General features: G+C 34.9%; 1 protein-coding gene across 3 annotated transcripts in view; it reads right to left on the reverse strand.

Annotated features, from left to right (window-relative positions):
* Nucleotides 1–25,333, reverse strand: part of HEATR5A (HEAT repeat containing 5A) — a 111,806-nt gene that overhangs the window by 66,272 nt on the left and 20,201 nt on the right. For all 3 annotated transcript variants that reach the window (XM_054577916.1, XM_054577915.1, XM_054577914.1), the window contains exons 5-13: nt 24,603–24,752; nt 23,040–23,214; nt 14,656–14,816; nt 13,219–13,474; nt 12,544–12,699; nt 10,660–10,910; nt 8,006–8,117; nt 3,854–4,006; nt 2,785–2,884 (exon numbers count right to left, since the gene is read on the reverse strand). In XM_054577916.1, the coding sequence (XP_054433891.1) occupies nt 2,785–2,884; nt 3,854–4,006; nt 8,006–8,117; nt 10,660–10,910; nt 12,544–12,699; nt 13,219–13,474; nt 14,656–14,816; nt 23,040–23,214; nt 24,603–24,752 (1,514 nt within the window). The remainder of the gene's footprint in view (nt 1–2,784; nt 2,885–3,853; nt 4,007–8,005; nt 8,118–10,659; nt 10,911–12,543; nt 12,700–13,218; nt 13,475–14,655; nt 14,817–23,039; nt 23,215–24,602; nt 24,753–25,333) is intronic.

Here is a 25,333-nt window from a genome sequence, read left to right on the forward strand (position 1 = left end):
AAAACAGAAAACATAATAAAAACTTATCAGGAATGAAGAAAGGAACATTTTATGAGGTCTGTCCAGAAGGTATCCAGCCATGTAATATGAAAAACAGACATTTACTGAAGAAGATACAAGAAAACTTGTACATAGGATGATGTCATGCAAACCATTCTCATTCTTGTTCTTAATGATGGCTGGACTTTTTCTGGACAGATCTTGTAGTTATAGCAGTGACTAAGAAGGTAAGAGAATACTAAGAACAACATGATGCTAAAAAATTGAAGATGAAGATACATTGGGAAAATTCCTGGGGAAACCTAACAGACAAGACAAAACCAACATCCGAACCAGACCTCAAAAAGTCAACACACTTAATGAAATGGAATACATAGTTAAAAAAACAGGTGCCAGGTCCATACTGTTTACAGATATGTGGGTCTCATTGATGAATATATATAATATGTAGAAACTCAAGGATAAGCAATCTAAATCCAGATGGATTATAAATCCAGTTATAATTAAATTAACTATTTCAAGCTCAATTTACCCCAAAGAATGCAACTATGTAAATAATTGGTCAATTAAAATTTTTAATTTTGTTAAAATTATGAGATTAAACCATTTAATAAAAATCAAAGCACATTTATAATAAACAAAGCAAAACAAAACATTACAAACTAGGAAGGCTTACTATTTTTTAAACCGATAAAAAAAGGTATAACTAAAAAGCCTGTAACAAATATTCTTTAAAATTTCAAAAGTAGACAATCAAAAGTGCAAGAAGGACCAAATTATGCCTAAAGAGGAGTAAGGCCAAAAAGCTTACTCTAATTGACATTAAAATTTATTATAAAGACAAATGACTCAAATATGGACTCAAATGTGGTGCTGACTCAAAAATCGGCAAACACACAAATGGAACACAACAGAGAGCAAAAAATCAGACAGGTCATGTATATGTAATAAAATACATGACTGAAGTAAAGAGCAATAACTGGAAGTATGGATTTTTTTTACTAAAATATAAGACAATTCGTTATCCATATTAACACATACTGCTCCAAACACAAAAATCAAGTCCAGATGAATTAAAAACAAAATTTTAAACATTTTAGAGAAATGTATCTTTTTATAGCTATGAAAAGGCAAAAAGTAAAGGATTGATAAATTTGACATTTAAATTACGAATGTCTGATAATCAAAAAACTACTTTATCTAAATATAGGTAAATGCATGCATGAATAGGGATTTCACAGAAGAAGGAATACTGAGGGTCCGTAAGTATATAAAAAGACAAACCATTAGGAATAACATATATAAAAATCATAATAAGATATCAGTTTATACCTATTGGACGGGTGCAAACTGATGTTTGAATAAGTGTTGGTGAAGAACTGAATCAAAGGGTACTCATATATACTATTTGTAGAAATTTACAAGAATTTTGAAAAATAATTTGGCTATTTCATTGACATGAAATATATACAAAGCTGTATATTCACACAATAAAACACTGTACAGAAATCAAAATGAATTAAACTTACACATAGATGAAATTTAGAAACAATATTGAGTAAAAAAAGTTAAGTCTCAAAAACAGTTATGATATCATGTGCTGGATCAAAACCAAGCAAGACTAAACACTGTGCTGTGTAGGGAAACATATATACAAGATACACTTTTTACAATTGCGACGGAATGGCAACTATAAAATTCAGTGTAGTGATTACTTCTAAAGGAAAGCAGGAAGAATGGTACTACAATGGAGCACACAAATAACTTCAATAGTACTGTTAATGTTCTAGGCCAGGGGTAGTTAAATCTGACCCGCTGCCCATTTTTGCAAGGTTTTACTAAAACACAGCCACATCTGTTCCTTAACAGATTACCTATAACTGCTTTTTAAATATATCTTTAAACTATTTTATTTATTATTAGAGAGAGGGGAAGGGAGGGCGAAAAAGGAGAGAAGCATCAACACAAGGGAGAAACATCGACTGGTTGCCTCTTGTACGTGCTCTGACTGGGGACCAAACCTGCAACCCAGGCATGTGCCCTCACTGGGGAATGAATAGGTGACCTGTTGCTTTGTGGGGCAACACCCAACCAACTATGCCACATGGGTCTGGGCTCCATAACTGCTTTGGAGCTTCACAACAGAGCTGAGTAGGTGCAACAGAGACTACATGGCCCACAAGCCTAAAATTTTACTATCTGGCCCTTATAGCTCATTTTATTCTGCTTTATAAGCTGCATATTATATATATTTTTCTGTATACATAAAATGTTATATCATTAAATACTTCTTGAGAGACTTTCTCTAAACTATATACTTTATCACTTTGGAAATTACAAGTGCTCATGACATATACTGGGTTTTCTCTGTTTTCTTATCATATATGTATAAGTCAAACATATGAAAACTATAAGCAACAAAAAACCAAAACTGTTAACAACCACCTGGTATTTATGAACACAGGACAGTAGTAACAAATCAGTAAAAGGCATACCTGAAAAGGCTAACAGGCTTGATATTTAATATCTTGGTTAAATCTGACTGTATAGAAGATACATTATCCACCAAGTAATTTTCCTCCCTTTTTAATATGTTTTTCTTCCAAAACCCTAGCCTAAAAAAATAAATCATATAACTAAATATTCGCCTTCCTGTGCAAAGGAATATCATTCATCAACCATAGAAATTGGCCTTATTATTGTACTTAAAAAATATTACATAATCAGAGGGTAATTGATTGCTATTAAAATTTTTTAAATCAAATCTAAATAGCAGGTCCTTACTGAGCTAGCAAATCCACAGCACAAGGAAGTGGTGGAAGAAGACGCTGAATTACTTCCTCAGTAAGGAGATCACCACAGTGGGAAACAAAGCTCTTGACAGCTGCAAAATAGAACAGACTTTCACTTGGCAGAGTGTAATGAACTATGAAAAAAAGCATTCAATTATGCCACAACATTTGCATTTTTATTAGAGGAATAACAAAATCGGTTAAAAACAAAAATGTTCTTGAAACTCTAGTATAAAAAGGAAGCTAGTGTCCTCTATTTCTAATCAAACTGAAAAAAGCTTCCTAGAATTACTAAAAGAGACCACCAACCAAGTTAACAAAATGTTTCTTTCCTGAGGATTTACTCAGCTCTCGAGTTCAAAAGGAGTATAAATTAATTTATTAGACCCTAAAATTTGCCAGTTCTAGACTAGTTGTACAGATCTATGCTCCTTTTGAGTGAGCATGTTAGGTTTTGTAGATGTTACCTGAAACACGTAACTTTTTAGAAGTTAACTTCATATAGAGAATAAAAAGAGTACTTTAAAGTTAGACTAAGTTTTAAGATTAATTTCAAAGTTGTTTTCCATTCCTAAGAGTAAAAAAATACCATGAATAAACAAACAAAACCAAAATCAATACTTTCATGCCCTTTCAAGGATTTCCTTAGTTCAAGTTTTCACAGTGGATACTATTTTTAAAGGCCCATATATTCTAAAGGATACAACTTTCATAAATATATATATAAAAAACACTAAATGGAAACATGTTTAATCAATGCTAATTAAATCCAATCCTAGTATTTCTGAAATGAAGAATGAGTGCCTACTTCAGACAAAGCAATCGTGGCATTTCTCAACTGGAGTGCATCTGATAAAACATGTTACACTAAGGATCAGAAATCTTAAATTTGGTTTATTACACACACTTCTGCTACCATCTAACTGAATATAATCAATTATATTCAATTACCAAAAAAAATCACCATAAAAAGATTTCCCCCTTAAACATACAAGTATGTGTAAAGTTAAAGAGTGGGAAAAGCCAAAGGAAAGGGAGCAAAAAGACTAAACTCAACCTACCACAGAGTGCACCAGCTCGTCCTTCTAAGGTTACCTGCCATGTAAATGAATCTCCTCGGCTCTTTTCTGTTTCTAGATCTTTAGAAGACACTGGAAAGACACACTTCCACAACTGCAGAACTCGAGCAAGGTGATGACTGACAACTGCAGGACCTGTAATTTATTCAACTTATCACTTATAAAAGAACCCAAAGTAGGTGCTATTAAAAGCCTATTAATAAACGTATTTTAACCCCCTACTGTAATAGTTTGTCCCTTTTCTTACATGCTGGTTTTTAGGAATGTACTACTGAATGAATTATGTCTGAAGGCATTGGAGTATGGAGAGAAAAAACAAGGAACTACCAGCTAAGGCTGGGCTCTGGTGTCAGCTCTTTTACTAGTGCTGTGATCTCTGAGACTCAGTGTCTTTTATCCATAAAATGACAACCTGCGCTGTTTGTCTGGAAGAGTTTGTCTGATCCAAATGATAGTGCCCTTTAAAGTAGTCTGAACTGTAATGTACCATGTAAATGCCATATACTACTGTTTTGGTAACAAGTAATTCTGTATCCTGAGAGTAATGTTAACTTTTGATAGCAACTTGTTCCAGGCCAAACATCAGATGTGATAAATCTTAATGTAATTTTTATAAAAGGATTTCAGAGCAACATCACTTACAAACTAAGAAATCATGAATACATAAAGCGAGTAATGAAAGGCAACATACCATGATAGCATGTCATTTGCCAGCATTATCAGTTAACAGAGGAAAAAAAAAATGAAAGTATAAAAACCAACACCTACAAATTTTCTTCCGAAGTAATTTTCTTCAAAATTCTGGGGTTATCTTAAAATTCTCCTCTAAATACTTGTTATTTCTCACTCCAAGTCCTGCTGACTGCATGTGTTTCCTTTGCAGCACGGCAGCACAGCCAAGAGCTACACACAGCTCTGGAACGAGAGCACCCAGGTTAACATCCTGGGTGCACCTACTTGCTTGTGTAAACTTGGTTAAGTTACTCATCATTTTTGCACCTCATTTTCCTCATCTATAAATGGGGATAACAATAATATTTACCTCATTGGACAGTTTCTGAGACTTATATGAGTTTATTATATAGAATAGTGATTGACTCACGATAAGCATTTATATAATGACTGACACTATGCAGTCCAAAGTTGAAAAGTCATTGAAAAACTGTCTTATTTGCACATGAAGAGGTGAGCCTAATGGTAAAATGAATGGGTATTTGTGAACCAATTTTCTTTTTTAATGCATACAATTTACTAGATTAAAATATAATTAATTTCTCCATTTTTCTTGAGCTGCTTTTCAGGAAGAGGCCATTGCTAAATCCTAAGCAAAACAAGACTAATTTAACACTCTTTGCTCACTATTTTCTTTGATGAAGTAGTACTAAAAAAATAAAATAAAATCCGAGAATAAAAAAGGAGTAGAAAAGGAATTCAGAGTAAGGTAATTAAGTGACTGTAAAAGGCTTGTGTGTGTGAGTGCATGTGTGCATACCAGCATACTCATATACCATGGGCTGTGGGAATAGAGAAAGTTTTGAAATTTTAGTCAGATAAAAAAGAAAAAAGCTGGAGTCACTCGGAATGCCCATAGTTGACAGAAGTTCCATAATAATTTGCCATTATACTAAGATACCTCATAAACTCAATAGTGAACAATATAGCATCTCTATTCTAGAGAGGTATCGAGATGTTATTTCAGAGACATACATGAAGGTGATAAAAATGAGTTTATGGTAATTAAAAAGTTAAAACATAAGTGAAAGTTTATTCACATCAAATATAACATATCTAGCCCTTGCTGGGTGGCTCAGTTGGTTGGAGCATCGTTTGTGCACCAAGAGGTTGCAGGTTCCATCCCCAGTCAGGCACATGCGTAAGTTGCGTGGTCAATCCCCCCTCAGGGAGTGTACGGAAGGAAACTGATTGATGTTTCTCTCTCACATCAATGTTTCTTTCTCTTTCTCTCTCTCTCTAAAAAGACAAATTGATAAACATATCCTCAGGTGCAGATTAAAAAAAAAAGAAAATATTATATCCTGCAAAAATCATAAGCACTTTATGAGCCACCCACAAATCTGTAAGGCATATAGGTATTTGTAGATATATATACAAATATAGTATATATTTGTAGATAGATATAGATATAGGTAAATCAAAGTTGGTTTATGTGGCATCAGATAAACTGGTAAAATGTGACAGCAAAGTTTCAAAATGTTGTAGTTCACATTTGAGGAATGGACTTGATTGTGATCTATTTGAGTTAACATTTGTTCAGAATAGTGAATATAGTAAAAATGATGGAAATTTTAATGATGAAGGAATTGCTGAAAATGGAAAAGAGGTGTTAAAACTACAAGACAAAATTAATAAAACACTCAGGCTGCCACTGAATACGATTTCCCACAAAAAAGAATCAGGACTCACTGGAGAAAGGAGGCTGATTGCAAGCCTGGGGTACAATGTAAAAGCTGGGACATCTTGCCATGCCAAAAATAAACACATTATCAAAAAATAGTAGCTTCATGTTAAAAGAACGCATGAACGAACTTGAAGGGGCTCCCACTGACTAAAGGGTAGAAAATGTGAGGATCAAAAGGAATAATGACTGCAATGGATTGTAACACATAACTATATAAAAACCTGAGTTCATGATACTTAATAGCAAAACCCTGGGTGATCCCCCTTTGAAAGTTGCTAGGATACCAGCAACACATTCTAAAAATTATAATAAAGGGAAATAATAATGCATAAGAATGAACTACAGTCCAAGAAAACATAGTAATTAAGTAAAAAATTAAAGTTTTAATGCTTTTTTTGTATGTTGATTATGAATATGCAGTAAAATATGTACTACTCTTTTTTAAATAAGGGATCTCTTACAGTCTTCTTTCAATGGAATAATCTTGTTTTAAAAGGTTTTGTTCATTGAAATACTGCATTTATTAAGTAGTTTATTTTCTCCTTTAATTAACCAAGAATATTGATATGACAGGCATGAAATATCCAGCCAAAGGCAAATAAAAAACCTTAGCAGATTATATCACACTGTGAAATTATGATTTATGCCAGAGGCCAAAAAACAGTTTCTGTAAAGGGCTAGACAGTAAACATTTCTGGCTTTTAAAGCCATATAGTCTGTATTGCAATTACTCTATTCTGCTACTATAGTGCCTAGAGGACACAGGTAATGTATAAACTAATGATTGTGGTTGTGTTCTAATAGAACTTTTTTTTACGGACACTGAGAACTGATTTTCATATAAGTCTCATGTCACAAAGTAGTTTTTTAAATTTTTTGAAACCATTAAAAATGTAAAAATCATTCTTAGTTTGCAGGCTGTATAAAACAGGCAACAAGCCAAATTTGGCCTATAGGCTGAACCCTGACCTAGTCCAATATCTCTTTAATCACCTCAAGAACATTACTTAAAATGGTTCTTCATTTATGATTGCTCTTTTTAATTTAAGCTCTTTTAAGATCAAATTACTTAGGAGGTGTCAAAATAATTTACTGGTGAAAGCCAGCCACTTTTATATGTTAGTAATAAATCACATGACCATAAAGTAGAGATTTGTAACAAAATACAGCTTTAATAAAGTAATAAAATGAGTTTCAAAGTTAAAGGATATAACTATAATAGTCATGACCATAAAATACAGTGTGATTTTTAATAAATATAATTTAAATGAGCCCTATCTCCTTCAATGTAATTACCTTATTGGTGTTACCAATTCCCACAACAATTACAGAAATGGATTCATAGGCTACAGTATGTTTTCTTGCCTACCTTATGTTTTGGAAAATGTTTTTTTCTGAAAATGGATATAAATGATTTCTGGAAAAGCCGGAGTCATTCAAAGTTAAGACTGAAAGATGATCAAATTGGCTTATCCTATTTAAGCCTTGTAGTATGCTGATCTTAAAGAAAATTTCAAATAAATAGACCTAAAAATGTTTTGGAGAATGTAATATAAATATATGGCTTCTTAAGGTGGCTAGAAAACAAATGTTTGTGTAGATATTTCAATTCTGGTACATATTGAAAGTTAATCTCATCAAATCATCCATTACAATATTTTACATTCAGAAAACACAAAGTTCTTAACTACATAAACCTTCCATGAGACTGTTACCTAATGTCATCAGAGCAGCAATCAATAACCATCCAGCTTGTGTGCGCTGAGCTGAAAGGCGGCTGTTTTGAGTAGCAGAACACAGCAAATCCTCTGCTAATGTCATAATAATCTATTTACATATAAAAGAACAAGGCAAAAACAAAAAGCATATCAGTTTATAGGTTACTGGACAAAGGACAGCAACTAATATCTTGAAAATTAATTCTCATATACAATAAATTAGTTGATTAAAAAACTGCCATTTATCTCATGGCACATATAAACTAATTATTAAAATTCTGCAGCATACCAAAAAATATCTATTTTACTGATCTGACATTAAAATAGGTATAATTTTGATTCATTCACACCAGGAAGCTCTGTTGTCATTTTTTAATTTGACACACTCAGGGAAAAGACATCAGCGCCCCTGACTAAATAGTCAGGTGTCACATGTTTTATTGCTATGGCACACCAGTTGAAAATCGCTGATGTAAACTATATCACGGTACAATGTCATAGCAAAATACAAGAAAAAGTAAATACTCAAGGTTAAAAATTGGCATATTAGGTGTACACAGAAACACTATGACTGTTTGTTGAGGATATATGACAACATTGTACAACTGTTTAAGTTTAGCTGTATAGAATTTGAATTTATTTTTCTTTTTTGGCAACCATCTTAGATAGTAACTGCTAAAGAAAGTCTCCTAACAGGAAACTCGTTTTTTAAAATTTTACATACCATTTTGATACCTGAGTTGCTGTATACTATAGAGGTTAAAGGTTTTCACAATGAAGTTTCAAAGTAGAAGAGAATTCATTAAAATGTTATATCTTAGAAGTTTATAAAATAGGCAGTTTTAAAAAACTGAGAGGAAGAACTAGATGTTTTACGTTTATGAATAATGCATGCTTGTACAGTACAAAGGCCAACAGGTATCTAATTAATATGTCTGAGAAAACATCTTGGAGACCAATTATTTCTAGAAAAGCAGTAAGTATTATGAGTTGGCATGTAAATTTTCTAAAGAGGAAGGTTAGTGGATTTTAAAACAACCAACCAACTTACTGCTAACTTTGGACTATTTGCAGCCTATAGTCAATGGATAACACTCAAATAGTGAGGACCAAATAAACCAATCCTGTCTGCCTGAACTAATAAGATACAAGAATATTACATTTAACTATAAATAAATGCAATGGCAATTCTTTGCTTAGAAGATGTGATGGATTAGGTTAGAATATAACTAAAACAATTAAGTTAAATGAATGATATCACTTCCAGAGTTGTCAATCACCTTAATTCAAATGGTGTTGGCAATACTCAAAGTAAATTTACAATTTTTGAGGTAGTGGTTATGTTCTTTTGCAAAGCGTTAACTGTGGAAGATATACTAGAGTACTCATTAATAAAAACACAGGAGTGACAACGAGAAAGCAATGAATAGTGGTCATTTATTTTAAAAGAAATACTTTTACATGTGTGAGGCCCATGTTATGAGGCCTTTCATTATGAACCAACATTCTCTGACAAATTGCAATTCCCAGATACCTACTCAAAAAGAAACAAATATTTTGTTTTATAGTTTACTAAAGTTTTTTCTTTAGTTCTCTTCAAAATTCTTTGCACATCAAAAGGGTTATTTTTTTACTAGCTTCTGTATTACCTACCTGCTTGAAACTGCTACCCTCAAAAGCAGTATATTTACCCAGAAAACCGTATTTTTGGTCAGCAATGCAATTTGAGAGAGACCTTTTTTAAGTACCACTATGAACTCATGAGGGTTTATATATTTTGAGCTTCAGTCTACATTTGCCATTATTTTTTGATGCACACATTATCCCATCTTTGGTCAGTGGGAACCCCTTCAGTTACCTCTTGTATTCTTTTATAATGAACACAACTGTAAAGGCGATTACTTCCTTGCTGCCTGGCATGACCAGATACTCCAGGCTTATTCTGCGCATTTCCTGCCCCCAGACCTGGAACCAGACATTTCTACATGAAGCTCTGATTCCTTTGCTGGAAAGGTATTTAGAGCCATAATCTGGGTCCTGGAGGTTGTTCCTGCTACTTGGTTGTCACTACTTTTAGGTCTTTTAGTGGACCAAGAAGATAAGTGTTTTTAAAAACAGGAAATTATAAGTTCATAGTAATATTTTCAATTCAACTTTAACCTATGGGCTTTTACTTAACTTTCTTGATTCTATAGCTGTAGCTCTTTTTTAAATAGGAAAATCTTGTTTCCTAAGAACATTAGGTACCTACTTTATCTAATTATATTTAATTTCAAAACAATATCACAAAATTATTAAGTGAAGTTTAAGATTTTTGTTGCAGCTCTATTTGTCTTTTACAATGCGATTATAAATGTACTTTATGGCAGAGCTAAATAAATATATAGCAAAATAAAGCCTTCAGGAACAAATTCTATTACTAAATGGAAATACTTTTAACAGAAAGCACTCCCCTTAAGTGTGGATAAGACATTATTTAATCAACCCTTCCTTTTTTCATAGTAATTACGTTGATAATATTCATCACTTAAGTAGTACCGCTGATTGCTCAGAAATAGGTCCTGCATGGCTGTGACTTGGTGATACCTAAGACTATGTTTTAGAAAAAACTTAAAAATGTCATTAGTATCTGTGGAGAATGAAACTGTTACCTTGCCCTTTCCATGAGGAATTCCTAGAGGACAATGTTTCACTGCTCCCAACAAAGCTGCCACAGCAAAACTAAAGCCAGTCACTGCTTCGGGTGAAGACTTAAGTACAGTAAGTCTTTCAAGGCAACGGTCTAAGAGAGGCGTCAGGTAAGAAGGTAGTGCCACAGCAATGCAGTGTAAACACCAAGCTGCTGCTAGTCGAACAGAAATGCTAGGATGAAGAATAACTGAAATGACACTGTCAAGAATGCCTGGAAGAACAGAAAGAATAAACAATGCCTTAGCTACACAGATAAAGCTCATTTAGCAATTATATAGCCAAAGGAATAAATAGCTACATGAATGAAGTATATATTATCTTTAGTAAAAGCTAGGTCAGAAGAAAAAAAAACATAATTATAAATAATTTTTTTGTACCCAAGAATTATTTCTTCCCATTTATCTCATGAAAACTGGCTTCAATTAAGCTAGCACACAAAAGAAAAACTGTATTTCCTAAATAAGCCAATATTCTGCTTACTTTACCCTGTGATCAGTGTTAGTGGTACTAGCAATTAAAAATGATCAGTAACAAAGTACCTTGAAAAGAAATGTTACACCATGCTCTCCCCTACTTTAAAAGAAATCCCTTTTGGTACATTTATATACATAATTAATACACTTCCTGTTGACCATATTGCTCTTATATGAGTACAAAATGTTAAACTCAAGGATTTGCTAGGTCCTCAATATGCTACTAATCAACTATGAAAACAGTGAAGTACCACTACCAGTTTAAAAAAAAAAAAAAATATATATATATATGCCTACATTTGTGATAATTTAACATACACCTTCATCAAATCATGCACCATTTCATCTTGACTGCTACTCAACTAATATGTATCCTGGGATAAATAGCTTACAAGCAAAATATAATGTAAAGCTTCAGTCCACAGGAAATATATATCACAAAGGACAAAAGGCATTAAAAATGATTTTTAAAAGTGATTAAATAAAAAAGCCAGCCACAAGAAATCACACACTGTTTGACTCCATTTATATGAAATATCCAAATAGGCAAATCCATAAAGACAGAAAGCAGATTAGTGGTTGTCAAGGGTTAGGGAAAAGGGAAACAGGGAGTGACTGCTAATGGGTGTAGGACTTCTTGGGATTATGAAAACATCCTGGAATTAGATAGTGGTGGTAGTTGTATAACTGAACACACCAGAACCACTGAATTGTATACTTTAAAAACAGTGAATTTTGTATAGTATGAATTATCTCTGAGTGATTAAATAATCTTCAAAAAGAGAAAGAAAACAGAGATTACTTGCAAAGAACTTTGAGGAAGTAAATTATTTGTACCATATAGAAGCTATTTTCACCCAGATGAGAGATATGAGTTAAGGTTTACTTCTCTATTTTTCCATTACCTCTTAAAAAAATTATTTTCATTTATTTATTTTTGATTGTAGAAAATGAAGAAGGGAGGAAGAAAGAGAGAAACATTGATGTGTGAGAGAAACATAGATTGGCTCTTCTGTATGTGCCCCGACTGGGGACTGAACCCACAACCCAAGCGTGTAACCCAACTGGGAATTGAACAGGAGCCACACTAGCCACGGCTATTTTTCCATTATCTTGACTGTCCCCAGAAAGGGGAGAGAGGTTGGGGTTGCAGGAGAAATGTAGAGAACCACCTTTAATAGCAAAAGCAAACCCTCCCCCAAATATATCCATATTCTTAATAATCTTGACTATATTATCTTTCATAAAATATCTCTAATAAATCTATATTGGAATCTGTAAGAAATGAACTATATGAGGGAGCTTTCCTTCCTTGGAAAAAGGATACTAAAGTAAAGACAAGGTATTCAGTTGAGTCACAACAACAGATACCTGCACTTGAATCCTGCAGCAAAGGCGCAGCTGTGGTGCCGAGACTGTGTATGAGATTTCCAAGTTCTTGTAAAGCGCATACCAACATATGCTGGCTGGCTGCTACGTCTGCGGAGCCAAGTCGAGTTTCCAAATTACCGTCACTCATCACAGCATCTGACAGGAGTATAAGATTTAACTATGCAACATTGCTTTGTTAAAATAGATTACAGGGGGTGTTCGGAGCAGAAAAGTATAAAAGCAAAAATACCTGCACTTGATCTTTATGAAACTATATGGCAGTGACTGAAATCCTAAAAGGGGGACTTGCATCAAGGAGGAATTAAACTAATTTACCGAATCAGCTCAAGCAACTTGACCATAAGTCCCTTACTAGTCCCTTAGCAGGTGACACTGAAAGGGAGAACTAACGTAAAGCAAAAACAATGCATCAACTTCTAATGAATTCTGATGAACCATCACCATCAGCCTTTACGATCTGTACACATATATTATAGTTATTACCAAGTTAAATAACTTACGTCTCATCTGTACATTGACTACTTTACCCTGAAAAAACTAATGTCTATAATGAAAGTGTTTTTTTGTACTAATATAGTAATATAGCAGTTTAGTTTTTCCTTAGGAAGAATTCCTTTAGCAACGTTAAAACAGACAGCCTAAGTAGATCCATACCCACAACTTTCTTTAACTTCCAGATAGCCTGGCAAATATCCTTGGCAGCAGCAATTTGAGCCTTTTCTCCAAGAAGGCCTCCTATAGTAGCTCGAAGGATAAATGAAACACAACGGCGACCGCAGACAGCATCAATCTGGGCTTGGGTGACTTTAGGATGCGACTGTGACACAAGGCTCAGGATATGAGATAGAAAGGCAGCAAAATTTTTCTCTAGCCATGCTCCTCCTAATGTTGAAATAAATACCACATAAGCCTAAAAAAAGAAAAGAGTTTTAACTTCAAAATGAAATAATTTCAATTGTATGTATTTTCTCTTCCACAAAATATGTAGAATTAATATTTCTCTTATCTTTCCTCATTTATAGTCATTTGACCTATACATATGCAGTACTGATTTTTTGTTTCTTAAGCCAAACCAAAGTTTGCAGTCCTTCATTAATGCTGCCTGTTTTACTTTGGTCAGATGGAAGAGTTCCGAATAGTCAGCATAGCCAGCTAATAAGTAAAATGTGTTTGTGGCTTCTCTGAACAAAGAATTCAAGTTCTTTCACATTCTGAACAAAAAAATCCAAATCAAATACATAAGCACATTGAAGGAATTAACTCTGTTCTAACATCATAATGCTAAGGGATTTTAGTTTTAGAACTGTAAGTTTATAGTTATAATCACTGCTCTGTTACTTTCAAGAAAGTTAATGGTTTCTTTTATTCCAGAGATACAAAGAGTATTTTTCTGATATAATCTGTTTTTTAAAAAACACATAGTTTACAATTAATTATTCTAGGACATCTTACATTTTCATTAAGTCTAATATACAGTAAAAAACAGTGAGGACATATATAAATTTAAAAAATATAGGTGAACCGTAATGGCATTTAGAAAACAAGATAATTTAAAGAAAGAATGCAGAGACTCCTGTTTTGTTTTGCTCTAAGATACTTTTCCCAGAATTTAGCTTTCTAAATTTTGGTTGGGACCAAGAATTTAAGCACTTACATAGATAACATGCTATAATGTTTAGTTAGGGTTGAAGCTATGCTGAATAATATGTACCTAATAGTTTAAACTTGAACTCTACACATAAACATAATGGAAAACATGTTAAACCACAAGACCCATGAAAGCACAAGACCTAAAAACAAACAAACAAAAAATACTCAAGTTTCAAAGGAAATAAACAAAATTATCCCATTATTAGGAAATGAAAACATTGTGTCTAATGGTCTACCTAATTGGCTTTGTTACATTAAATAAGGTTCCCTTACTTGTAATCTAGTTTTTAAAAGTGTTTTGGCCTCACTATATCTATTTATAAATAAAAGAGTGTAAGTGATGACCTTGTATACTGTCACTTCTGCCTGGAGTTAGAGGCCCTAAAACTATCATTACAGGCCCGTGAGAATTACATTTAGATACTGATTTGTGATTCTAACCTGAGTAACTCCAACTCGAACATCCCTACTGACTGAACTTGTTCCTTTCAGCATATCACCACTGGCTCGAAGAAATCCTGAACTTCCACGTAGAAACCCTGTTGCTAGTAATTCAAGAACTTCCTCCAGAGATGCTCTGCGCATGCTTTGTCGTGAGGCTGCTATAACAAAGAACAAAACAAAACATGTGATTCATATTTTGCAGACTAAATTTTAATGTGTGATCTTGATCAGAATGTTAACTGAAAAAAAATAAACTAAAAATCCAAATAAAACGCAAAATTTACAGGACATTATACACATTAACACAAATCCCACAAGGGTTCAGATATCAAATCATAATGGACTGTCATGTCAGTAACATCCTAAAGTCTACATCACTTTGAAATTATGCTCTATGTGCTCTCTTTTCCTCAAGAAAGTTACAAGACTAACAGTATTCTAAAACAAGGGAAAACATAAATAAATTGCCCTAGTTCTCCATGAATGAAAATGCAACACAATAATTTGAAAATTATTTTTAAATAATTAAAATGCCAGAATTTTATTTTTCTAAATGCTCCACAATTTTTAATGCAATTTATATAAAGTAACAACAATGTCTTACTTTTAAAAACTGTCAACTGCAAGTGCAACTTTTGTTATATCCTCCATCTCTGAAGAAATCAAAACCAAGTATTACTAAAACTTCTCAGTCAGCTCTCAGGCTACAATAATTAAGAGATTAGTCCATCTTCAGTTTGACACAGCTGAGTTTCTCCCTGTGAATATTTAGAGAATAGTATCTCCCTAAAAATAAAAGGAGGCAACCCTGGCTGATGTGACTCAGTGGCTTGAGTGCCGGCCTGTGAACCAAAGGGTCACTGGTTTGATTCCCAGTCAGGGCACATGCTTGGGTTGTGGACCAGGTCCCCAGTGCGGGGACGCGCAAGAGGCAACCACACACTGCTCTCCCTCCCCCCCGCCTAAAAATAAATATTTTTAAAAAGAAGAAAAAGCAGCCCTGGCTGGTGTGGCTCCATGGTTGAGAGCTGGCCTGTCAACCAAAGGGTTGCTGGTTTGATTCCCAGTCAGGGCACATACCTGGGTTGCAGGCCAGGTTCCCAGTAGGGGGCATGTGAGAGGCAACCACACATTGATGTTTCTCCCTCCCTCCCTTCCCCTCTCTCTATAAATAAATATACAAAATCTAATAAAAATATTTTTAAAAAGAAAATCATTTTCTCCCTTTCATTCTTCTAAAAAGTGACGGTCAAGAGCTCTGACTCTTGTTATTGATTTAAGTCATACATAGTACAGAAATAAATTTCCATTATTCAAAAGTATGAGCAAAAAAAATCTACTCTAGCCTAAAGAGAAGATAACCAGTGGAAACAAAGGAAAATCTATGTTGGTCTTTGGGAGAGAAACAATGGTAAACAGTACAGAATCCATGTCCTTGTGGATCACAAATTCTAAAGAGAGACAACAATAAGCATAATACAAGACACAAGACTAAGCACATAGTATGTTAGACAGTGAATGAAAGCTAAGCAAAAGACAGAGTAGGTTAGGAATACTAGGGGTGAGGGGGAAGTGTAGTTACATTTTTAAATAAGGTAGTCAGAGTACAGTTCATAGAAATGGTGACAGCTGGACATAATTCCCTATGAAGGGAATTAGCCATGCAGGTATCTGAGGAAAAGGTATATTCTAGGCAGAGGAAATAGCTCAGGCAAAAAAGCCTTCAGGGATAGGATGCCTAGTGAGTTCAAGCAGAGATATGAGGACAGTGCAATGGAAGGGTATAGTAGGAGACAGGCCAGGGTGTGAGGATGGGAAGAGAGTAAAGGAAAAAGGACCCTGTAGATCCTTACAAGGATGTGAGTGAAGTAAGGAGCCAGTGGAGGACCTTGAGCAGAGGAGTTATATAAACGGTCACTTGGTATCTGTGCTAAGATAACACTGTAGAGGGGAGCAAAGGTTGAAGTAGGAAAACCCATTAGGAGCAATTTAGTAATTCAAGCAAGAGGTTGATGGTGGCTTAGATCAAGGTGGCTGTAGTAGAGTGAAGTCTGAATATATATACATATATATATGTATCTTTTTATTAGAAAACATTTCAAAGTTATAAAAAATCTGCAAGAATTGTAAAATCTCCTATCCCCATTACCTAGACTCACAATATTTTCCTTATTACTGTCTCATTTTTGAAGAATATATGTACAACTAGTTGTTTTACAGAAGAGCCCTCAATTTGAGTTTGTGTAGTACTTCCTCAGAATTTTTGGCAAGATAACTACATAAGCAATGCTGTAAGCCTTCTCGATACCTAACATAAAAAGCCAGGTGTGTCCACTGTAAAATATCATTTTCCCCTTTGTAATTACAAAGTAATCTGTATGGTGATACTTTAAGATGGAATAAATATCCTACAACCAATTAAACTTTCATCCAAGAATGTATTAATTCCTACCCGCATAAATTACTGTAATTCCAAAATACTGTTACCTTAAAATTAGTTTCTGTATTAGTTGAATTCCACTGTAAAAAAAAGCTTTCCCTTCTCCTTTATTTTCAGTAATCTATGAAACTAAGATTCCTTTTTACTTAATAAGTTATCCACTTTCTGTCACTACCAATTTGACCAGTGGAAGACTCTTTTAGAAAGTTGGCCAGGGGAAGTTCTTCATTTTTTGGCATAAGATATTCCAGGCTTATTTTCAGAATTTCCCTACTCAACCCCATAACAAGCCAGTTATCCTGATTCTGGTTATGTTTTAAGACTATAAAGTAGAATAGCTACTGAGTGTGACATCAAGGAGTAAGGACTTTACAAATTTTTGTTTGAACACCTGGAAGGACAGAGTTGTCATCAACTTTGATCATCAAGACTGCAAGTAAAGCAGGTGTGAGTATGGGTGGGGGAGGGGAAGCCAAGCATTCACTTCAGGAAGAGTTAATTTGAAACATCAAATAGACACCCAAATATACATGTCAAATGGGCAGCTGGACATTAGTCTGGGCCACTTACAAACTAAGTGAATAAATGAATGTGGAGGTCACTGGCGACCATAAAAATAATGCTGGTGAAATGGTGAAAAATCCTAATTTAAGTGGGTTTAGAAAATATGGCAGGAGAGGAACAACAGACCGAATGTCAGTTCTCCTGAAGGAATATAGTCAACAAGGTCATAGTAACTACACATGGTGCCAGGTGGGTACCTGAAATACTGGGGCGTTCCACTCAGTAAAGTGTATCATTGGCCCTGACTGGTGTGGCTCAGTTGGTTGGGTGTCGTCCCACAAAGCAAGGGGACGTGGGTTTGATTCCAGGTCAGGGCACATGCCCAGGCTGCAAATTTGGTCAGCTGGGGCATGTATGAGAGACAGTAGATTGATGTTTCTCTCCCTCTTTCTCCCTCCCTTCCCTCTCTCTGAAAATAAATATTTTTAAAAAATAAATTACATGACTGGCTGAACACAACACTGTATACTTGAAACTGACACAGAATAGTACTGAATGTAAACTGCAATTGAAAAATAAAACAAATGACACAAATAACCAGAAAAAAAGGAACTCTAATGAAAAAAAGCATGTTTTGTAGGGAATAATCCAATAGAAAGAAGCTGATGAAGGGGAGACTTCCTAGAGCAATGTCTTTGAGCAGGTGAGAGAATGAACTCTAATATATATTGGAAGTGTGTTGATGTTTTTTGATTATATTTTATTGATTATGCTATTACAGTCATCCCAATTTTTCCCCCTTTGCTCCTCCTCCACCCAGGAGCCCTCCACTCCCTCAGGCAATCCCAACACCATTGTTCATGTCCATGGATGATGTGTATAAGCTCTTTGGCTATTCCATTCCCTACATTGCACTTTACATCCTCACTGCTATTCCATAACTACCTATTTGCACTTCTATAATCCCCTCACCTCGTCACCCATTCCTCCACACCCCTCTCTCATCTGACAACCATCAAAACGCTTTCCATATCCATGATTTTAACTGTTCTTCCTGTTTGCTTAGTTTTTTAAATTCAATTGCTGACAGCTATATATGTACTGCCATTTTATTGTCCATAGTTTTGATCTTATTTTTCTTAAATAAGTCCATTTAACATTTCATGTAATAATGGGTTTGGTGATGATGAACTTCTTTAGTTTTTAGTTTTTTTCCTTGTCTGGGAAGCTCTTTATCTGCCCTTCAATTCTAAATGATAGCTTTGCTAGATAGAGCAATCTTGGCTGTAGGTCCCTGCTTTTCACGACTTTGAATACTTCTTGCCAATCCCTCTGGCCTGCAAAGTTTCTTTTGAGAACTCCGTGCTATTATAACTAACTGCTATTCTCTTGCTGCTTTTAAGATTCTCTCTTTAACCTTTTGCTCTTTAATTATGATGTATCTTGGAGCGGGCCTCTTTGCATTCCTTCATCTTCTTTGGGGCCCTCTGTGCTTCCTGAACTTGCATATCTATTTCCTTTACCAAATTATAGGAGTTTCCTTTCATTATTTTTTTTAGACAGATTTCCAATTTCTTGCACTTTCTCTTCTCCTTCTGGCACCCATAAGATGCAAATGTTGGAACACCTGAAGTTGTCCCAGATGCTGCTTACAATATCTTTGTTCTTTTGGATTCTTTTTTCTTCTTGTTATCCTGGTTGTTTTTTTTCCTTATGTTCCAAATCATTGATTTGATTCTCGGCTTCATCTACTCTATTGTTTCCCTGTAAATTGTTCTTTATTTCAATTAGTGTGTGCTTTGTTTCTGACTGCACCTTTTTTATGCTACTGAGGTCCTAAGTTCCTAGAAAATCCTTTCAACTGGTGTTTTGAACTCTGCCTCTGATGGATAGCTTATCCATCATGCAGTTCTTTTTCTGGAGGTTTGATCTTTTCTTCCATTTGGGCCATGTTTCTTTATCTCCTCACTTTGGCAGCCTCCTTGTGTTTGCTTCTATGTATTAAGTAGAGCTGCTTTGACTCTCTTGGTACCATGGTCTAATGCAGAAGGTGTCTTGTACAGTCCAGTGGCACTGCCTCCCTTATTAAGGTACGCCCTTTGTATGGGCTGAGTATATCCTCCTTTTGTAGTTGAGCCTTGGTTGCTGTTGGCAGATCAATGGGAGGGGTTTACCCTGGCTGGTCGGCTGCAAGGATTGGCTGTGACCACTGACCATCAATCTCTACCATCCATGGAAGATCAGTTCTGTAGAGGCAGGGTAATGGTGCTCCGACGTGGTCTGTAGCTGTCCGCTGGCTGTGCAGGCTCTGTGGCTTCCCGGGTGGTTCAGGCCAAGGTTAGCCCCTACCTGTGTTTTGTGCAGGACCACCCTGCCTGAACTATAAAGTAATCTGAAATGGCTACTATTTGTGCTGGGCTTGGAGATTCCCAGGAGAGGGGCCAGCTGTGAATCTAGGCTGGCTTCTGCTAGTGCTGTGCTTGGGGCCACTTTGCAAGAGGGTGGGGGCTCACGGAGGCCAGCTGTTGCTTATTTGAGAGGATTTAGGAAGTTGTGACGCTTGAGCCAAGACCAGCCTTTCATATGAAAAAGCCACTGTTGACAGCTATAAATTGGGTGGGACAGTCTCAGGGGATCTCTAGGGTGGGGCAAACAGTGTTAGCCAGGTTGATGGAGTCTCAGATATGGCACCTGACTGCTAGCTCTGTAGCTCTGTGGGGGGAGGTTTTATAATAAGGACAATGGCTTCTGCTTACCTTTCTGTCTGGGAGAAAGCTGTCCTCTAGCTCTCGCCTTGATGCCAGACACTTCAGTTTCTTCCTGTATGCCACTGGTGCTTTTTAAGCTGCTACTCCAGAGCTAGAGCTCAGAGGGAGTGAGTCTGAGTAAGTTTGTGTGTGGGTTCTTTAAGAGGAATTGCTTAGGACTCCAGAAGTTTCTTCTGCCAACTCTACCCACACTGGCTTTTGCAGCCAAAAGTTATGGGGACTTATCTTCCTGGCACTGGAAACCCGGCCTGGGGAGCTTGGTGTGGAGATGGGACTCCTCCCTTCCATTATATCCCTCCTGAATTTTTATCCACCGCATGTGATGTGGGACCAGCCTGTTCTGTCTCTGCCCATCCTACCAGTCTGGATGGAAGTGGTCTCTTAAATTTCGTAGTTGTCAGACTTCCATTCCACTAGATATCTGATGGTTCTGAGCAATAGTTGTTCTATACTTTAGGTGTAATTTTCATGTTGAAAATGTGGCTTTAACAGAAGACTGGATGATTCACCTTGAGTAACAGAGGGAAAGTCAGAGTATATGTGTGCAGATGCTAGAAGTTGAATAAATTTGGTAGAGGAACCTATAAAAGATAGGTCATCAAAAGAAAATAAGGTGGGGGAAGAAGAAGGTATAATATAGTTAATTAGAAAGTAGGAGAGTGAATGGATTAGGGAAAGTAGTATGTCAGCCAGCTGCCATTAAGGACCTACTTGAGGTTCATGGTCAAGCAGAAACTAAGATATCTATTTGACCATGGTGTGGCTCAGTGGATTGAGTGCCAGTCTGTGAATTAAGGGGTCACTGGTTGGATTCCCAGTCTAGGGCACATGCCTGGGTTGCAGGCCTGGTCCCCAGTGGAGAGGCACACAAGAGGCAACCACACATTGATATTTCTCTCCCTCTCTTTCTCCCTCTCTAAAAATAAGTAAATAAAATCTTTTTTTAAAAAAAGCAATTAAGATTATATAAATCCTGACAACTTATCCCTATCCTAGGATAAAGTCATACTCAGTCCCTGCTTTTTAAGTACATTGGTATAATATATCACCTATTTGAAGCTTGTAAGTTACATTAAGAAAATCACTTTAGTTCCTACTATATCATCTTTGCATATCATGGATGAATGTACAAATACCTATCAAATTTGTTTTCCAAATTTGTAAGTGCTATATTGTTACCAGTCCCCTACTTAAAAAAAGACATCTAGATCACTTTTTATGCATACGAAAATAACACAATTATAACACAAGCTAGAACTTACAGATGAATTTCTAAAAGATTAGGGCAAAGTTTTTTAGCATGGGTGAAGACGATTCTTCAATTTGCTTAGTCTGATCACAAATTTGCTGGTATTAGTTTAGTGCTACTAAAGGATAATACACGTTTAAATACTGTTCACATTTATTATGCAATTCTACATTTTTGTTTGTTTTTATTGCAACTGTGTGCTAGTGCTAATGATAACTTAATGTGCATTTTATCTTTTCAAGAGGGCTTGATTAAATGTCTTCTAATTTCAAATTATTAGGTAACTCAAAATTATTAGGTAGCTCTTAAATGCCCTGAACAATTTTTTTTTCTGATTTGAGTGTTTTGGGGTTTTTTTTTGGCTTCTTCCTCTTCCCAATCTACCCTTCCACCTCTACCTCCCACCATTCCATAAATTAGAAATTATCATTGATTTAACAGATCAGGAGAACCACAATAAAAATAAAAATTTCTTACTATAAATTTTAAACTTGTGGATCTCGACTGGAGAATGAGAGGACTGTTAGTATTCTCAATTCTGATATACTATATACTCCCCATTCTCTCTCATCTCTGGTTGAGAAACACTAGAATTAGAAGAAATCAGATTCCTCTTTTAATAACAATATACAATTTCTAGAGCAATGGTTCTCAAACTTTATTGTGTATGTAAATTATCTGGGGCTCTTGTTTAAATGACAATTTTGATTTATTAAACTGGGTGGCGCCTGGGTTCCTGCATTTCTGATAAGCTCCCAAGTGATGTGGGAGCTCCTGGTCTGCAGAGGTTAAGGGTGTACAGAATAACCACATTTTCATTTGTGAGATTGTTTAGTCTTTGGAGACAGAATAAAGCAAGTTTTCAATTATTCATCATGGTTTTGTATATACTGTAGATTTAACCCACACAATCTCTCATTTTCAAAAATATGTTATTCTTTGCTCACTGCAGATAAGTGTATAAGTAGAAAACAAAAACTAACACAAAGCAAATTTTCCAAATATAGTAAACTTCAAATATCTGTTATTTGGAATTATTTACATCATCACTCCCTTTTACAAACTTAGTAATGGCAAGCCAAATGTATGTAATCAGATGCATGCTATTTAAAAAAAATTCTCAAAGATTTGGTTCATCCATCTGTCAGATAACATTTCACCATTTACTTAAAAAGAAAGAATATAATGTAGAGGAAGATGGCACATTTCTTCAAGAGTCTTTTTTTCCCTCAAATTTTTACTTGTTTAAAAATGAAATCATAGGACCTAGAGCAATGTTACAAACTGAAATTAATTTATAAAATAATCTGCCTCTTTTAAAAAATAATTAACGGGTAGCAGTAATGCCTCATATGTTTGTTTAAATCAACTGGGAAGAAAATTAACAGAAGACATTCTGAAAATAATTAAATCAATTTACCTTTTCCTGGATGTTTAGAAATTATAGCGTTAGCCAACACTGTCCCTAGTAGCTTTGAAACTGAAATCCGCACATCATAATTGGAACCTTCAAAGGACTTGAAACATAGTGTGGCCACACTGTCCAGGTCTGTACTCCACATAAAGCTGGCCTCATTCTGAAGTTCAAGGAGACACTAGTCAAGTGGAAAAACAGAAATTAATGAAAAACAATATAAATGCCAGCTTTAGAGCTTTATAAAGTGTAGAAATTATCAAGATCTAACAAAAATAATACACAAACCCAAAGTTTCTATATAATGATTACAGAGGCAACAAATGAATACTTATTCAAAATCCTAAAAGTAGTATGTCTACATAGTATGTAAAAAATGTCTTTAGAACCAGGTTGTTGGCTATTAGCAATTGTGAGAATAATTCCAACACAAACAACTTCTCTACATTATCTAAGCAACTATGTTAATAAGGCATGACTGAAACAGAAATCAATCATTTTCAAAGAACATAAACCTTACATGTAAACTTTAACTGATACAATTATACAGAGCAAACTTAATAGAGTAGAAGGAATACTGAGTCTGATAATTTTTTAGTTTTGAAAAATACAGTTTATTCATGAACATAAACAATATAATGTATATATTTGGTTACTTAATTATTATTTTAAGTATATCATACAGAGGCACATGATTAACATTTAGTGTTTTTCAGAGGGGATGATATAAATTCTACTTTTATTTTTGTCTCTATAGTAAAATTATTGACAAAGTAATGAAACAAAGGTATATTATTCTACACCTGTTTCCCGGTATACAGTAATTCTCAGCCTCTTTTATCTTATGTTCTACCAGCAATTATATCCAATAGATCTCAACAAGTTAGAAATCAAAAAGCCTACAATTTCAGAAATAATAATTCATAATTATTCTGTTATTATGTTTATCATTTATTGTCAGTGTTAAGCTATGAAAAATTGTAGTAGAAATTGCTAAGGCCTTAAGATAAGTAAAAACCATTCCATTAGTAATTGAAAATGTTATCATTATGGTTGAGTATAAATTATTTTACTACCTTAGTAACAGTAAAACACAAAGATGATTAATAAAAAATTTTGCTATTAATAGATTTATGTAAAATTTGACAACATCCGGTAGACAAAGCAGAATAAAGGTGTTAGCATTCAGATGTCAGGTGATTTGGAAATGAAGCTCAGGGATGCCAAAGGTATATCAAGAACACAATTGGTCAAAAGAAAGGAAGGCAGAAAAGAAATCGAATGAATATTTCATAATAAGTAGGGTCACTGAGAAGCTGGAGTAGAAGGAATACTGAGTCTGATAATTTGAACTCACTACCCTCAGTAATGTGCCGCTAACTACTTGATAAACCTTGGGAAATTCGTATAACTCTCTGGGTCTCAGTTTCCTCATGTGAAAGTGAGATAGCTGATTACCAAAGTTGCAGCCTAAGGAGATGGGGATGTTACCAGTATTTTCACAGGAATGAACTGATTTAATTTTCTTTATCTTAATTTTTAGGAATTCTGCTTATTAGACCATTTCACCTTTGCAGCAGCACAACGAACAGCCATGGACCTATCTGTTAAGCAGGATCTAGCAGCTTTATAAACATCCCTGTGGCAAGGTGCAGCAGCAGCTCCAAGTCCTTTCAATATATTTTGCAGACTCAGCATAATCTCATAGCGACCTTGAGACTACCAAAGACAAAAGAAAAAAATCAAATAGGAAAAAAAAAGTACTGCAAAAAAACAGCATGAAGCACTGAAATTTATCTCATAAATGAGAGAAATATTCAAGATTTTTGTACATACTAACCTACTCTGACATCGAAACATTAATAGTTGCTATTTTATAAAATATTTACTATCTGAAAAATGTTACATGTATATATTACATTTCAACACCACACAAATTTCATAGTGTTGATGTGAAGATTAAATAAAATTACATGGAAAAGTGTCTAGCACAAAGCTAGTATGTTGTTAAATAGCCAATAGGTGGTTGCTAAAAATGAGGTAATATGGTAAGAACGCAGGGTCTGACACCTACTAGCCACATGACCTTGAACAAATCTACTTCTTTATCTGTTAAATGGAGGTAGTAGTATCCACCTCTCAGCTTGTTTTGAGGCTCAAGAGTTACTACAAGTGCTTAGCATAGAGTCTGAAATACAGTAGACATTTTATCATTTACTGGACTGAGTAGTTTAACTCAGAGGTTAAAAGTCTGGCCTTTAGATTTAAAAAGACCTGGGTTAGAGTCTTGGCTCTGACTC

Source organism: Pteronotus mesoamericanus, unplaced genomic scaffold (genome assembly GCF_021234165.1).
Source record: "Pteronotus mesoamericanus isolate MK-2021 breed Mesoamerican mustached bat unplaced genomic scaffold, CSHL_Meso_final contig_46, whole genome shotgun sequence".
In the NCBI taxonomy this organism is placed as follows: Eukaryota; Metazoa; Chordata; class Mammalia; order Chiroptera; family Mormoopidae; genus Pteronotus; species Pteronotus mesoamericanus.